A 17,408-nucleotide genomic window follows, 5' to 3' on the forward strand; every position below is an offset into this window, starting at 1 on the left:
TTTACAGTTAATATCCTGGTGCACAATACTCTTGAGCTGAGAGTTGGACCGCAGTCATTTCCGCCGCCTTAGGGCATACCATAGAACAGCATGCTCAGTTGTAATGAGTCTTGCTCACAAGCACAGGCTGCCAGATTGGGAAAGGGAATGAATATCCCTGCAGGGCATAATGGCAATGCGAGCACACCATTCCATGCACTGAGATAATATTCAGGTCCATGGACTCAGATTTGAACCCAGAGAAGAGAAGGAACAGCAACTGTGGGTAGAATGCTTTTATTGGGTAGGTTTTTCAGATGACTTGCTTATCCTGGATATTCACAAAGAATAACAACAACAATTTAGGGGCTCAGGAAAAAAAACAGGTGGCAAAGACTGGCCTAGTTTGGATTTCTAACAGACAGTTTTATGCTTTTTGGAGTATTATAAGGTTCTTTTCAGACTTCTTTGGTTGGCTTCAAACAAAATACCATGCAAGAGACTGCTGTACAAAGCATCTATGATTTCTGGATACCAGTAGTTCCTATGATTTGGATCAGCCTTGGACAACTGGAGCTACATCAAGGTTGATAGAGAAGACCCTTAGTCATTATTCAAAAGACTAATTATCCTCTTAGAGATACTTGCTCAATGCTATCTCATCTTTGTGACTTTTACCTCCCAAGTTTCCCACCACTCTCATTTGCAAGTGCAGGTCTCAGATTATCTATGGACATGTTGTTCAGCACAGAGCAGAACGGGTCTGCAAATTACCATCACAACCTACAAGGGAAAAGCTACACTCACGTAGCCCCACTCTCCTTCCCTCCTGTTCACATCACCTCGGTAAGTCACTGTTGCCAGTTGCTTCCCAGGATCTGCCCATATTCAGGTTCTCATCCTATGGTACCTGCAAGGTACCTGGAGACTGCTTTTCACTCTGTGAAACAGGGCAAGGCCTTGCAAATTATGGAGAAAGTGGATGCGCATGGGACTTCTAGAAACACAACAGTCAGCTAAGTCTTTGCGTCTCAGGTACCCTGACAAGGACACCTGAAATGGTTTTGGCTTGACATTGAACTTTGATGGTTTTTGCTTATGCATAAGGGAATCAGACTGAAAGAAAGGATGCTGCCAGGGCATTTTGACAGAAATGCCGCTTTTTTCCCCTAAGGCTTCCAGCGTAGGGGAGGGTTAAGGAACCTTTTGGAATCTTGCAAGGCACATTCTGTGTTAGCACAGAGCCAGAACCTGGGAGCTGGAGGCTCTATGCTGTTTGTGTGTGAGGGGTTTATACAGCCACAGCTCAGATTCAGGCTAGGGCAATTAGACTTTCCTCAAATAAAGCAGCAGAACTGCATTCACCAGCTTTATTCACATTGAGAAAACAAATCAGTGTATCGCTCTGAATATCTCTTATCTTTGGCTCTTTCTTTTGCAATTTCTGGTACAAAACACTTCAGTTTTCTCTTCCACCTTTGAACTGTGGGCTCCTGCAGCTGGTGCAGGAGTGGTACTTCCAGTTGCAAGTTGTTGTAAAATCCTTTTCCTTTCATGTTTAGCTCCTGTACTAACTGGCCTACTGTGACTTTGCTGGTTACTGCACTGCTAAGCTGCTATTACTCCTTTGCTTTTCCATTGTGTAGCTTTGGGGCCAGCCTGTGACACAGCCTTGACTAAAGGGAACCATGAGAGTGATGAACCACTGCAATGAAGCGGGAATCCCACCGGCAGTTCTGTCTCATACAAGGATCCTCCTGGGAATCTGCTCCTGCTTCTCTCTGGACTGTGACAGCTCTGGGCAGAGAGTAACTGGGACTTGTCTCTGCCATTTCTAGCTCCAACAGAAAATGTTAATGCTGCCTGCATTTTGATTCATGATACCAACTGCACTCCATGAGCAGCAGAAGTAGGGAGACTAAGCTGAAGTTCAATTAATATCTCTGATGAATCCTTACACTAGTCTCCAACAATAGCTTAGGGTTTAGATAGTTAATGCTGATACTGACAGTTAACGTGCCTGTGCTGTGGCCTGGAAATCTGCTCAGAGAAACTGCTTCTGTAAAAAATGGAAAATTTGCATATCCCACTATAAAACTGTGAATGCAACTTCCTAATCAAATTTCTATGGCTCAAACCTGGTTTTTTCATCAGTAGTTAATGAATTTATTGCAAGGATCTTTCTTCTTCAAGGATCTTACCAGCTGGAGGAAATGCAACACAACAGATAATGCACACACTAGACACCTTCATAACTACAGTTATGGATGACATCTTGCAGGAAAAGAAATAAATATGAATTTTCCTTTGATGTTTAAAAATAAGGACTCTTTCACAACAATCATTAACAAATTGAAAACATGCAAGACAAATCTGAGAGGCTATTTACTTTGAATACTGTTCAATTATTCTGCTTCCCCTTAATCATACTTTAAACCACAATTCTATAGTTTTTTGTGTGGTGTCTTTAGTTTGGACTCTTATCCTTACCTAAAAAAATTAAAGCTTGTTCTTGTAGAAAACTGAAGAAATACTTGTTGACAGCAGGAGACAACCATTACACCTTGTGCTATTTAGACTCCTGTGAAGTTACCTAGTGGCACATGGTTTTCTGATCAAAACAAAAAAAGCATATACGACAATAAAGTACATGTTAAATACATTAGAAATCTGCTAGATGATCTCAGTTTTCTGTTTTCAAAAAGAAAGTATAAATAGGGAATCGTGACCAAATTATGTTATTTCTCTTTGGATTCCATAAAGATTAGTACCAGTAGTACTTGACACTGTTCAGCATTTTTATTAATGGATCTGTAAGTAAACATAGAATCATTGCTGGTAAAATTTGCAGATGACACCAAGATTAGCAGATAGTTGATACTAATGAAAGCAGTACAGGCACAAAAAACAGTCCATCATTTACTAATCTAGACATAGTCAAAGAAAATTAACATTAATATGCCAAACAGAAAGTCAGACACTTAAGAACAAGAAGTATGGAACCAGGGACTAAATCCTGGAAAGCAATAAATTTCAAGAGTACTTGTCTTCTATCACAAATAATTCAACATGGACTTCCTATACAATCCTATGGCAAAAAGTGGACCCACAAACAATGGAGTAGTGAGTATGAAAGTTGGCACTGCTGAGACTTTAAATGAAGTTCTACGTGCAGTTCCAGCACACCTGTTCTCTAAATGGTGGGGAAAAAAAATGGAGAGAATGTACAAGAGAGCCACAGAAACAATTTGAAAGCTGTAGAAAATGCCTTAGATAAAACAATTTAAAGAGATAATGTTTAGGCTAGCAAAAAGGAGGTTGTACTGTAGCTTGATTACAGTGTTCAAAAACTTTCACAGACAGAAAATAGTGGCTAGTGAGGGACTATTTAATCTAGTGAAGAAAAGCATACTAAGAACTAATGGCTGAAAGTTAAATCTAGACAAATTCAAAATTAAAATAAGGCACGTTTCTAACCGTGAGAGTGACTGAGTATTGGAATAAATGACCAGAGAAGGGGCTAAGTCTTCATTTCTTGATGTCTTTAAATCACGCTTGCCTGTCTCTGCAGAAGACTTGCTTTAGCAAAACCCACAAACTGTGCTTTTGTCAGACTCAAGTTACTCGTCTTCACCCTGAAGTAAAAGGAAAATTTATGACCAGGGACCTAGATGGGGTCAGAGAAGATAAGCTCATGTCCTTTTTAGTCTTACCCTCTATGAATCTATCAATTTACTAAGTGAGTACAGAGAAAAAACTTTCCAAGTGACTTTTGTCATCTGGATAACAATGTGATCCATAGCAGACTGTAAATCATCCAGTAATAAATATATGTCAGAAACTATCAAGATGAATATATTCTTGCAATGCCTTCTAATTTATAAATTTAGAGTTATTTAATATTTTACACATTAATTTTATATTGGGTAATTGAATTAATGTGAAAGGGTTAAGCAGACAGACTAATGAAACACTGCACCATGTACTTAGCTTAATGTGGCTGGAAAAATCAATGCACTTTGGTCTGTCAGTTAGTAATCACAGATTTAATTGAATAACATGTCAAGTATTTTAAACTGTTTACCAGTGTAAATAGAATCCAGCACTACAGTAATGGTAATAAGCTACGATGTTTCCCCTGAATTCCAATCAGATTTGAACATGACCTTCATTTTAAGCTCCAACATGCCAGACAGAGATCAAACAGCTATCATTATGTCTACAGTGTTTGGTGATTACTCCTGTGATTCCGAAAAAATATATTTGCTATTGATTCACTCTCTAGAATACAGGTAATGGGTAATCAGTTTGATATTCCTAGCAATGGTTACTCCTTCTCTGTGCATTTACATTCACTTCCACTTCATTATTGTTACTGGGAGGAGGAATAAATCACACAGCAATCTTTTACTGAGCCTGTCTGAGAAGTGGCAGGGGCCACTTTGTGCATGATTGCATGAAGGGAACAAGAGGAAGAGCAGGAGAAGCACCTCCTCAGCTTGTGTTGGGCGAGTTCCAAGCACAGCTGTACAACAGCTCCTTACTCTTCTCCTTCTCCCTTTTACCACTCCCAGGCAATGGCTTCCCAACAGAAGATATGAAGGCAGCAAGGAGGGGGGGGGGTCACAGCCCTGTCCAAGTTGAAGGAGCTTGCCACTGCCAGACCAGCACCAGGAGTAGGTGATGTTTTTGTCATGCAACATGTACATTCCTGTCCCTTTCTCAGATGCAGTAAATGAATTTTTTTTTTCAAGATCCAGATGCCTGCAATGCAGATGTTTCCATCTGACCTACCTGTTTATACTCCCATAACAGTCACCGTAAAGACATAAGTTCTCCTATTTGTACCATTGTTCTCATCCTAAAATAGACGTCTAGAAGCAATCAGTTATATTGGGCTGTACAAGTATTTATTTCATCCCAGTGATTATAAAGTTCTTTAGGATAGGCAGCTCAGATGGAAACATCTCCACTGTAGACATCTGAAGTTAGGAGAAATGAATCCCACCTTGCATGCTTCCAAGCTCTTCTTAGCAAGCTGCAGATGAACACTGCCTCCAAAGTGTCTACTAGGCAGAACCAGGTCCCTGTTTTACTAGACTGATCATATGTGCAATGTAAAATTATTATGCCATTTTTAACTATCAGCAGCTTTACTTATATGTTCTAGCATATTCTTGATCGTAGTTAAGTCTATTACATTCCCCTAGCACACTGGCACCTCAGATATAATAGAAATCCACTGGGTGTGGATTTCTGGGTGCTGTGCAGCAGGCCAAACCCTGCATCAAATTGCTACTAGTTTAAGAAAGAAGAAAACAGATGAGAAAATAGGCAGATTGATGTGGGAGGACACAGATACAATAAGGCAATGTTAGTCACCACAGTAGGCAGTTGTCTTAGCACACTACTGACCTAGCTGTTGCCAAGCTTTTGGGCAGCATCATGGTAAAGTAGAGTTTTAAAGAAGGAAAGGAAGACGATAGAAAGACTGCTCTGTAGAGAGCTGTGGAAGGCATTGTGGGAAAAAGGACAAATGTGTTAATCTGAAAATGTAGCAAATGGGTGATGGAAGCCAGTGTCAGAGGCTGAGAGGATGGAGGAATCATCTGTGCACTGACTGAGGGACTGAGAAGACTGGCAAAGATCTTGAAAGTGAAGAAAAGCAGCCTCTAGTTGATGCAACCTATAGCAGCCTAGAGTTGATGGAAAAGAAGAGAAAGCATTGAACCACAGATTGTTTCCTTCCCTATTTTTGTGTGGTCCTCTTCAATCTTAGATAACACTTTTTTTTGCATTATGTATCCTAAAACAGGATGTAGCATTGCAGTAATAACATAAAAGAGAACTACAGCTTGCTTATACATTTTACAAATGCTCATTAAAATGACTACAGACTAATTCTACAAAGTTAAGCACTCAACTTGGAGAACGTCCTTATTAAAGCTATATATTTGACTTTGAGTCACTGTGGTGCATATACACTGTTTTCAAATAATATATAGTTTTTTCCTAGATCTTTAGATGTAGGAAACATACAGCATTTTTAAATTTCTGCATTTTCTTTATACTCATGTAGTGCTTTTCCCCCATGACTTAGTTCACCATATATCTAGTAGTTTAAAAACACACGTTTTTAATCTAAGAAAAACATATATTAAAAATTGTGAAATACTCAGACATTGTAATTATCCTGTTCAACAAAATTTACTTAGATGCAATGCAGAGGATAGAGTAGTTAACAGGGAAGCTAAATTAGCTGCATAAACATGTGCAATGCAGCCCTCCTTAGGTGCAATCTAGGGCTGAAGAAATTAATCACAAAATCTACATAGCTGTAACCTGAGGTTAGCCTAAATATTAAATACAATGCTTTGTTTGCTGTTTTTTTTTCCACTACCACTCTTTGCTACTATACTTAATGTGTGGCATACTGTACAAGCATAACACACATCACTTTCCACTCTACTTCTGTGGACTGGTTTTATTACTGGGTGATATTATATTACCAGATATTACTGGGTGAAACATGTTTTCTTCAGTCAAAGACAGCTTAACAATTTTCTGCCTTCATGCTGCCACTCACCACTTTTTTCCTTCCTTGTCTTTTTTTTTTTTTAAAGTTTTTTTCCCAGATGTCATTTCAGAGATTCAGCCTACGGAGTAGTACCCCCCTGCACTGGTGCAGGGGAGAAATGCCAGCTCTCATAGAGAATACATTAAAGAATTTATAACTCTACATGATTGTAAAGTACTATATAAAATATTGCACCACTTATGAAGCACTAAAAATCTGTAACATTAGAGACTGATTCCTACATTGCATATCCACAAAAGAAAAGAATTAAGGTCTTACAGGCAATTTTGAGAATAAAACATGTACCTATATATAGAGATAATGGCTTTGAACTCATACCTTGCATACAAGTGTAGTGACAAGCGATTCACTACTACAAATGCCCAAAACTACTTCAGGTCTTCCTTGTACACGGAGCCTTGGGAAGGGACCACCACCTACTCAGAGCCCGATTTCTCTCCCACTGTGCTGCTGTTTCTTCCTTACTGTGTAACGTTTAATCACGTAAACTAGAAAGTTAACTCTTGAAGCCACGTGCAGGCTACTTTCTAGTTGATCCTTAAATTCTTCCTACTGTTGGAGTCCATGTAAGTTTTAAAGACAAAATTTTAAAGTTCTGTCTTCCCAGAAGTTTGAAATATGCTGATAATAGTGTCTGTACAGTTCAGTCTGAAGTTCTCTGATGCAAAGTCCACTGAAAAAACCCTTCCTTGCCTCAGAAATTCCACATGACACTGCACATTCATTAGACTGAAATGATGCAGAGGAAGCAAACATTCAAGACCATCTCCTTTGCCATTTATGAGTTTAGCATGAAAATCCAAAGCGATAAATGTTTCATTGCTATGTTGAAAGAGCCATGTATAGTGAAATGTAAAACACACTGTGTTTGCTGATGGATTTAATTTAAATTTTTCAGTTTTCATATCCCAGCCGTGTTGGTAATACAGCTGCTCAAATAAACCATAAAAGGTGCAGGGAGATTCAGCACCATTTCTTTTAGAGAAGCAGCATACGAAGTGACTAGGTATTAAAATTCTGGCGTATGAAATATTTTTGACTGCAAATAGGATGCTAAACATGGAACCAATAGTACAATGCCTAATTGATATTATTATAGGATGAGTAACATCCATTTCTTTTGCTTTTAAAGTAAATCTTTCTGCTGTGTTCTTTCGTGTATTGCTCTTAGGTGCCCTTACGCACGTTGCAGTTCACCACACCGTTGTTTGGTACGTTTATTTCAGAAACAAATACCCTCTTATGTGATTGCATTTATCTACAATGACAATCTACAATTTGGTCCAATTTTCTGAACTCTCCAATATCTCAGATTTTACTTTATCCTCTACTCTTTATAATCCCTGTTAGTGTAATAGTGGCAGGTTTGATAAGTGTACGATTCAGCTCCTATTGCAGGTCATTTACAAAGACATCAGATATCACTGACTCTAACTAGCTACGTTTGGAAATTGTTCCCAGGCTTGCTTTTTAGGACCAGCTGATTTCTGCATAGAATGTAAGGCTCTTACAGTGGTTAAAGTGAAAGGAAGAAAGAGAGACTGAAAGCAATCTTTTCCCCATTTTTACCTGATTCTAGCAAAGTACATTTTTGACCTGAGAAATTTTACTCATGTTCCGGGATTGGACTACTGATAGTACAAAATATTTCTGTTTGGCAAAGATACCCAAATCTGCTCCTCTGTATGCAGCTATTTAAAATTCAGTGTAATTTTAAAAATCACTTTCATATTATGAGAAATGGCCAAGCACTGAAACATAAATAATAAAGAAGAGAAATTAAAGCAATAAACAAAGCTGTGAGACGAGCGCATGAGTGCTTGTGAGGTAAGTGTGTGAACGTGTGATAGCATGTGTCAGGCTGGACTAGCTGGTGAGTAGGAGACCCACAGAGCAGGTAAGAGGGCTCAGGATCCAGGCAGGGATATAAGAGAGGCTGGGGGCCTGTGCTGGTATTCGAGGGATCTGTGAATGGGGGTATGTGAATCTAGGAAGTGAAGGCACTTATGTTTTCACTCATGAACTTCAATTCCAGTCAGAGAAGATGACTGTACTTGTGTTTTGTGTGAGTCCTGGCAGGGTTGCTCATGGGTGCTGTTAAAGGCAGTGCCCTGTCTGTGGCGGCCTGTGCAGTCAGCCACGTGAGTGTCGTGTGTGTGTGTGTGCGCGCACATGTCCCTGAGATGTGTGCTAAGCCTCACTACCGGCTGAACCTGGAAACATGAAAGCTGCAGTCACCTCCACCGGTGTGGGATGGAGAGACATCCAGGTCTCCAGGTGCACCAGCCTGGGATCCAGAGGACAAGGAGGAGGAATTCCCAGGTCCTGGGGTCCACCCAAGGCGGCAGCCTTATAACATCCTTCAGCACAGTCACTCAAGTATCAGGAAATGCAGGCACTACAGTTGTTTGTATGGTCCTAATTTGACCTGGTTTGTACTTGTGTTTCAAAATACTGTCTTTAATTACATGATCTCATTTATTTTCTGATATTCAGTGTATAGGGCAGATGATGCTTACCTAATGAGTTGCTGTAGTTTTTTGGTTACCTAATGTAGTTTTTTGGTTACCTAATGAGTTGCTGAGTTGCTGAGTTTTTGTGCGGTACCTAGGCCTCATTTACTGCACAACATTCAAACCTTAATCTGAGGATGAAGTGATTAATTTCCTGTGTGGTCTGTCAATAGAGTATCTAGGTGCTTCACATTCAAGTGATATTTTCTTAATTCTCCAGATGTGGGACTGAGGCACACAGCATCTCAGTGAAAAGTCACAGCTACAGTTCAGTGCCTATGTGTTAGCAAGTCAGGAGCATTAAAACAGGGAACATGCTATTAGTTTCCCCTCTGCAAAGTCTGGCTTAAATACCTTTCTTAACAGATACAGACCTAACTCAAGTGCTCCAGAGCTGCACACAGATGTCTTAGCCATAAGACCATTTTTTCTGCACCTGCAATCCTTCATCATGATACAGAATCCCTTTTAACTTCTTCAATTAATGAAGAAAGAGGAATGATTGTATTTTTATTACACATTTTTGAGCATCACTAAAAACAATGCCTTGCAATAGGATATATCAGGCAATATAATAAAAGAACAAAGCAAAAAAACCATGCAATGTTTGTATAGTCTCATCAGTAATCTATCTCCAAGCATGTTGGAGGAGATAAATATGTTGCCCCTATCCTACTGATGAGGAAGCTAACACACTAAGATATGAGAAATGGTCTGCTCTGTATCACCTATCAGGTGAATAACTCTGCTGAGAGAAGAGCCTCTCACTTATGAAGCTTTTTTTTCTTCAGGATTCCAGAACATTTTATAACCATAGATATTATTTGCTGTATCATCTACACATGGTTAAACTCAGTTGCAGAAAGACTACACAGTAATCAGTGAGAGAACCCAGCCCCATAACTCTGCAGTCAGTGAAGCCCATCAGATTGTAACAGGCTGGGCCATGGAATAGTTCTGAAAATGCCATCCAAGTTTCTGCATAACTCCAAACAGTACCTACATGACCCACATACAGAAATTTATCTGTTTCCATAGTTTAGCAGTTTATTCAGCAAAAATACATTCCTCAGACGTATTGTTGCTTAGATTTAAATATAAAAATATATTTCTGTTTTTCAGGTAGACAGATATATCAGATAAACAAGAAAAGTCAAGAAATAAAACTTCCAGAAGGGAACAATCAATTTATAAATAAAAAACCACTATACTTCTTACAGAAAATACTTGATACAGACTTTATCATTCCAGGTAAGTCCCTTATCCTAAAGTGAAACGTACATACTAGTCCAGATGAAGACTCAAGCCACATAGCATATGCATATTCTTGACCAACCAAACACAAAAATCTCATGTATTTATACCCTGTTTATTGTCTTCTGGATTTAGTAACACAGAAAAACAATTCATTTACCTGAAGGTGTAGAATATGTATTGACACTGCTCTTCCTGAACAATTGCTACTTGGTTAAGAGTTTGTGTGCTAAATTTTAACCCTGTGCATATGGACACAGGCAAACCTTTATTTCCTGTTCTTCACAGGAAGGATATCTGTAATCCAGTAGTGAAACAGAGACGTGACTATCTTGGTATGATCTGAAACAAAGAAAACACATTCCTCCTGAAATACCTCTATGACATTTCTGAACATTAAAGAAAAAGACTTGTGCAAACATCTGTTTCCATTCAATATTAGCATTTCAGTAAAACCAATGCAGATATTGGAGCTTGAAGACTAATACATATGAATTTCTAGATAAACAGGTGCATTTTCTTTTAGAAGGTCAGTTATTTGTATGAGAAACAATTTTGGTTCTGTATTTTGGAATGTCCTGTTTGTAATGATTCAATAATTCAGAAAAAAAGGAGATCGAAATGACATGATCATATGGGTAAGGCTAAAGGACTGCAATCTCCACTTCTTTCTGTCTGGAGAGTAATTTCACACATTATTATTTAACTTACAGTAGCACCTAGAAGCCCCAGTTGAGAAAGAGTCTTGTACAGACAGCTGCATTAAAGCCTCAAAATGCCATGGCTCCTGTTTTAATTCAGAGATTATCTATGTGACTTTATTTTTAACGACAGGACTTTCTACAGTACTTATCACATAATATCACATTTAAGATGATTCTATAATGTTATGCTAATATAACTTTCACATTTCATTTCCTCTTCTTTGAATGTTCATTCAAAAAAAAGGTTAAATTTAATCATTTTAGGGCCTTTGTGTATCCAGCCTGTGCATTGTTGGCACACAGTAATTGTATTACTTCTGCTCTTCAAAATGTACCCCCCCACACCCCAGCAATGGAGACATACATAAAGGACAACTCTCCAAAAAAAAAGGCAGTTAAAAGAAGCTTCTAGCTCTTCTGTGAGTGATAATTTCCTAGGCAACAAGGGAAGAGTATATTTGAGACTTGATACTAACCAACAAAGGGAAAATGTTAATAGATAGTGGAATGAAGTTGATGAGTAGAAGCTGAATGAGTTCACCAATTAGGAGATAATGACTTTTTTTTTAATTAGGCGATCACCTATGCTTTAATAATTGATGTGAAATGAGAATTAAGTAGCCCTCATTTCAAAAGCTACAGTTTCCAACCAGCAAATGGGGCATTACTTCCAGTCACAGCTCTCCTCCTTTGCCCACTGCACTGTGCAGGACCATGAAGGTGTCTGGCTTCCTTTTGCAAATGGCCACTGACTTTCTGACAGAGATCAGCCAAGCCCCCATCATGAGAAATGCATGTCTATTTGACTTCTAAACATTTTCTTCCCTGCATTCATAGAAGACTTTAGGTAGAGGTAAGTACTTTTTGTTAAAGACTACCAAATAAATGGAAATAGTAATAGGACATCTTGTTCTTTTTTACAGTCTGAGAACCATGACACTTTAACTAGCCATGTTCAAACAAAAACTCTTCATCAACCTTAACTTTGTATGATTGCTGAAGTACAAGGTCAAAGGTAACTTGATGGAGTAACTTGAAGCATGAAGTACATGGTAACTTGATGGAGGATGACAACTAGACCAAACAACCAATATCCCTTAACCACAGAGATTTTCTTGTTCAAGTATGTTTTCTCACTTCAATGAAGGGTTAAAGCTAATACACTAATGTTGATAATTTTTCTGTTTCAATCTCCTTCACAATTTCCTCTTCCTGCAAAACTTTTCAGACCCTATCACCAACCTTGTTAGACCTTTCTTTGATATGACTGCAAATATTGGGATCTAAGAGCTTACAATAATACAGCAACTTTTTTCTTCATTGTTTCTTTTTTCTTTTGGTTGAACCATGATTCCCAATCTGAATAATATGCTAAGAGATGTGAAGGAAATACCAAAACATGGTCTTGAAACAGTGTTTTTCAATTTGTGGTCTGCAGACCTTGGGCAGTCCATAGCTTTACTCTGAAGGGTCTGTAAAAAGTTACTAAGAAAAGCAAATTTATCATCAGTAGGCATAAACTTGCTGAGTGGGACTTGGTAGCCCCAGTGGAAAATTAGATTAAACCATAACATATATATATGAGGAGATAAAAGATATATAATAGTGTGTTTACTTCGTAAAGTTCACTAATGGAGAATATGCACTTATATGAAAGAGATGGATCACTTCTCATTTTTTTCCTACTTTTTCCTTCCGTGAATTAAAACCAAAACTGAACAAAACATAGCACCCATTATTACTCCTATGATGCTGGCATCTTAAGTAGAATCATAACCACGGGAAAAAGGGTTAACATATTGCTTCTTGAACTAAAAATAGATTTATTTTGTAAAAATAATACACCTTGCTAAAATTAAGAAAAAATGTTTTCTTTTCATCATGTTAATAAGGAATGACCTTTTCTTCTAGTACATCATGCCCCAGTAAAAATGAACAAAACAGAAAAAAGGCAAGATAATAAAACTTGTAAAAAAATTTGAGATTACTATGATGCACTGTACATTTTTATCTTCACAAACAGCCCTAACCTGTATTTGTATAACAAGAACTTGAATTTGCTGAGACAAGTTTTTGTAATAACTCTTAACTTTTATCACCTGTTCATTGGGAATTGAATCTAAAATGAAAAAAAAACTGGGCAAGATGACCTATTTTTGAGCCAAAAGTAGGAAAAAAAGTATAATTAAAAGCCTAATTTAAGGTAAAATTTCAGAGCACTATATTTTCATTCACTGAAATTCCTGAATTACAAATAGAATATGTTGTTAAACTCTGCTGAGCCAAATTAGTATCTAGTAGGTGTTTAATTATCCTTTAATAATTTGTAACAATGTATTTTCCTTTTTCTTATCTTGTTATACCTCATGAATATCAAATCAACTACTACGGTTACACCACTTTGAACTTGGAATGAGATCAGAACTGAGCCCAGAGTGACAACAGTTACTAGGGGAAAAAAAATCAACTGTAAGAGTAAACTATTTCTGTCTGTATCAGCAGAAACAAAAATGAATTTTAAAAATCACTCAGAAAATTGTTTTCTGCTTTTTCAGGTGACAAATACATATATCAGAAAATTAGGGTAGTTGCATTGATTTGTTTCTAATTTGCTTCTGTTTTCTCTTCTCTCTTCAGTTTGACATTTCTGCTATATAAAAGTAAACAGAGCTGCTTGCCTCAAGGCTGCAAAACCTAACAGAATTCCTACTGTACTGAGTAGAATTTGGAGAAGGCCTGTAAGGAATATCCTGAATGTGGTCACTTCAACAGTTCCATTTGATTAAATCAACAGAAGCTGAATTAGGTCATTTAATAAAGGTCCAATATCATTACCACTATTCCTGCTGAGTCCTACTTAGTTTGCAAATGTGTATTACATCCAATGAGACTGTCTGATGATAATTAAGATGATAGAATCTAGGCTTGAAATTAATTACTGAATGCACAGAAGGATTTTGTTCCATGCATACGTGGATACTTCAGATCTATCAGAACCTTAAGGGCTGTCATACTCCATATGTACACTTTAAAGAATACATATGTAAGAGTGTCCTTTTCAAAATGTATCAGCTATGAACTCTACAGGCAGGAATTCTCTCTGTGTTTTTGCAATGCAGAGCATGCAGTAGACTCCAGTCTTGACTGGGATCTTTAGCCACTATCGTGGTGTAAATTTTTAACGATGTTACAAGCAGTAGTCTCTTCCTTGAATGTTATTGCTAAGCCTCTGATACCTATGATCTTATTTACTCTGTTACCACACTACTACCAGCTCAGTCATTACTCTTCAAAAGGCTTAGAGCACTAACTAAAATGGTTGAGATTCTCTCGTGCCATAGCAAGTGCTGTCAACTCTGATTAAATTCTTTAGGAGACAAGAAATTCAGCACATCTTGTAGATTTGGCTGATGCTGCAACAAATGTACTAATGACAAGTAACAATGAGTGTTTAAATGAAGACTACTTGGAAAATGAATTATTATACCTTCTATGGACTACATGCTGATCCCACATTCACTTGAGGAACTATTAACTGTCCAAGAAGAAATTCTACTAAAATTATAGGGGTTATAATAGAGAACAAAAGAAGCATGAATGAAATCAGACTTGTGCCTCAGGGATGAAAAGATTTAGTAACAGAATAATTTTTCTTTTTATGAATGACTTTATAATATCATTTATTATAAAGAGTGACTTTACATTTTTACATAATCAACAGTATTTTTTAGAAACTTAAACCAGATGTTTATATTTAAACAAAAACAAAGCTGTAAATCAAACTTTGGCATGCATAATCTATGTGTTAAAGAAGCCATGCAGGTGACCAAGAAGAAATGAAATAGGCTTTATTGTTTCTTATGCATGTAAAATTAATCCTTAACCGGGTGAGTGAAATCTCCAAGATAAACAACTTAATACCTGTGATTTAAAAAGTCTACAAAGAGAATGTATTAAAAATATGCTTTAAACATGATTAAGTCTTAAGATTTAAAAAATATTTTTTTAAGAACCTGAATTATCTTGTACTGTATAGTTGCTGCAAAGTATGAAAAATTTCTGTATTGATCGTAACCAAACAAGAAACAGGGAAAATCACTGTATTTTTGGTGGGAATTATGCTTTCAAATCTTGTATAAGCATATATTTACCACTATATATTTACAGCTTCCTAATAAAAACACCTGTGACAAATCTGAATTTTAATCCACACAAAAAAGAACATCAGTGATGAACATTAGTGAATGGTACCTACCAGGAAGCATCATGGATTGTTCTTGGAATTGTTTCAAAGCATCCTTCAATCTCTCAATATCCTGTAACAATACAAGGGATTTCAGCTGATGCAGAAGAGTCACATCTGAGGAAGAGATGGTGCGAGATTCAAGATATTGTAAAAGCTCTTGGGCAGTTGCTGAATTTACAGCAGAATCTGTGCCTTCTGATTTATCTGGAAAAAAAATTGGAAAACCACATTAAAAATACTCAGTGAGCATAGGGAATTTTCCTAATTATAGTTTCTTTTCAAAAACTGCATCTTCCTTTTTAGTACAACTTACAACCAAATATCAGGTACGAAAGAGCAGCTTGCTCCTCCCATTTTTCATTAAATATTCAAACAATGGTAAGAGGGAAAAGTAACAAATTCAAAAAGTAAAAAGGACAATAGCATTCATAGTGACAGGAATGCAAGAAGAATCTAAATTTTCAAGATTAGCACAGGAAGAAGGTGTGCTGAAGAAACTACTGTGGTGAAAGCACTGTAGTTTTGCTTCCTATACACTATGTATTATAAAAATGCACACACATGTGGAGACAGGGAACAACTCTGTGGAACTACTGCAAAGCAATTCTGGAGGCATCCAATTATCTTGTTATTGTACTTTTACGTTTTTATTTAAAAAGCGGATATTACAGCATGCAAGACAGCAGAGAAGGACATATATTGTTTCTACAGTACTGAAGCAGTATAGTCTGCCCCTTTAATTCTTCTGTTTTTACCAGCAAGCCAGCTGAGAAGAACAGATTTTTCCCGATTCAGCTTTCTGACATAAGTACAAGAAGTATAATCCAATGTGACCATTTGAAAATGCTGCTAAAAGCAATGGCTTCCAATTTTATGTAAAAAAAATGGGGAGTGTTAAAGTCACTCAACTATAAATGGCAAACAGCATAATGTCAGATCTATATATAAAGTGGGATTTGCCTAACAAGAAAGTTAGTCACACTCTGATTTATGGATGTGACATCTTCTCTGCAGATGAACTTTCTTTTACCTGAGAATTTCTCTCTGTGGATTCCAAGGTCCTCACTGGCTCAGTGCTCCGATCTGCAGGTTTGACAGCAGGGCCAGTCAGTCTGTCAACCACTGCTAAAATCTGAACTTTACTTCCAAGAAAGTTGGAAACTCAACACTTTTTCTTAAAATTCAACATGCAACACAGCTGTGGATAATTGACCAGGTTTCTCTTCTGGGTCATGTATTAACAGCAGAACTGTTAACTGAGTTTACAATCTTGCTCAGTTACTGTGGAGTTACACTATAACAAATGCACGTAGTTTAGCTTACTTAGCCGTACACTGAAGTAGTAAAATTCTTATTTTTGGTGATAGAAATACATTAGCCAGAAAGTAGGATGGATTTCAAATGCTAGGCTTAGTATGAAGACCTGACACAGCAGAAATATTTTAACAGTAAGCAAAGAAAATTCTATGTATAAATCTTGAGAAAAAATTAACATGAAATCCCTGATGTCATCTTAACAGAGTTTTAAAAGTAATTCTGTAGTCAAAGATGAATTTTATGGGACTAGGAGCTGACAGCTCTGACTTAAGATGGACTCATACAGGTAGGTAAGCTGTTTAATATTCTTCATTCAGCTCCACAAAGTCAAGGCCACGCACTTTGAAAAAATTTTCACTCCTTTTTTCCAGTTTTACAAGACAGTTATCATTTTAAAGCTATGTTCTGAGCTGAGCAACTAAAGAACACACCAGCTTGCCCTTAAGAAAACATATTTAATTCTAGATGATACCAACATAATCTGGTGTATGTACACATAATTACTATACTTACCATTAAAACATCATTATCTCTGAAAGGCATTTATGACATAAGCACCATACAAACAGCTTTTTAGGAAGACAATGGAAGAAATATACAGTAGGAACTTCTCTGATTTTAGTGGCCAGATGAACATTCAATAGGCCATTAGGGATAACATCCATGCAATCCTTTTTAAAGTGCTATGGAATGTGCATTGAGCATCAGTTCACATTCATGTTGTTCACAAGTGCTTTATGCCAATACACTTTCTCAGTGCCAACAGTATCTTCCCCTTTCCTCTTGGATGCTGTCTG

The 17,408-nt window shown here is 37.3% G+C and overlaps 1 protein-coding gene across 2 annotated transcripts in view; it reads right to left on the bottom strand.

Annotated features, from left to right (window-relative positions):
• Positions 1-17,408, bottom strand: part of ERICH1 (glutamate rich 1) — a 103,673-nt gene that overhangs the window by 17,215 nt on the left and 69,050 nt on the right. Inside the window, exons 5-6 of one of the 2 annotated variants that reach the window (XM_075498034.1) lie at positions 15,304-15,498; positions 10,444-10,686 (exon numbers count right to left, since the gene is read on the bottom strand). In XM_075498034.1, coding sequence (XP_075354149.1) covers positions 10,613-10,686; positions 15,304-15,498 — 269 coding nt within the window. In that variant the 3' untranslated portion in view covers positions 10,444-10,612. Of the gene's footprint in view, positions 1-10,443; positions 10,687-15,303; positions 15,499-17,408 lie in introns of those variants that run through there. The other variant, XM_075498033.1, reaches the window with a different exon arrangement.

This window comes from Mycteria americana, chromosome 3, assembly GCF_035582795.1.
Source record: "Mycteria americana isolate JAX WOST 10 ecotype Jacksonville Zoo and Gardens chromosome 3, USCA_MyAme_1.0, whole genome shotgun sequence".
NCBI lineage: Eukaryota > Metazoa > Chordata > Aves > Ciconiiformes > Ciconiidae > Mycteria > Mycteria americana.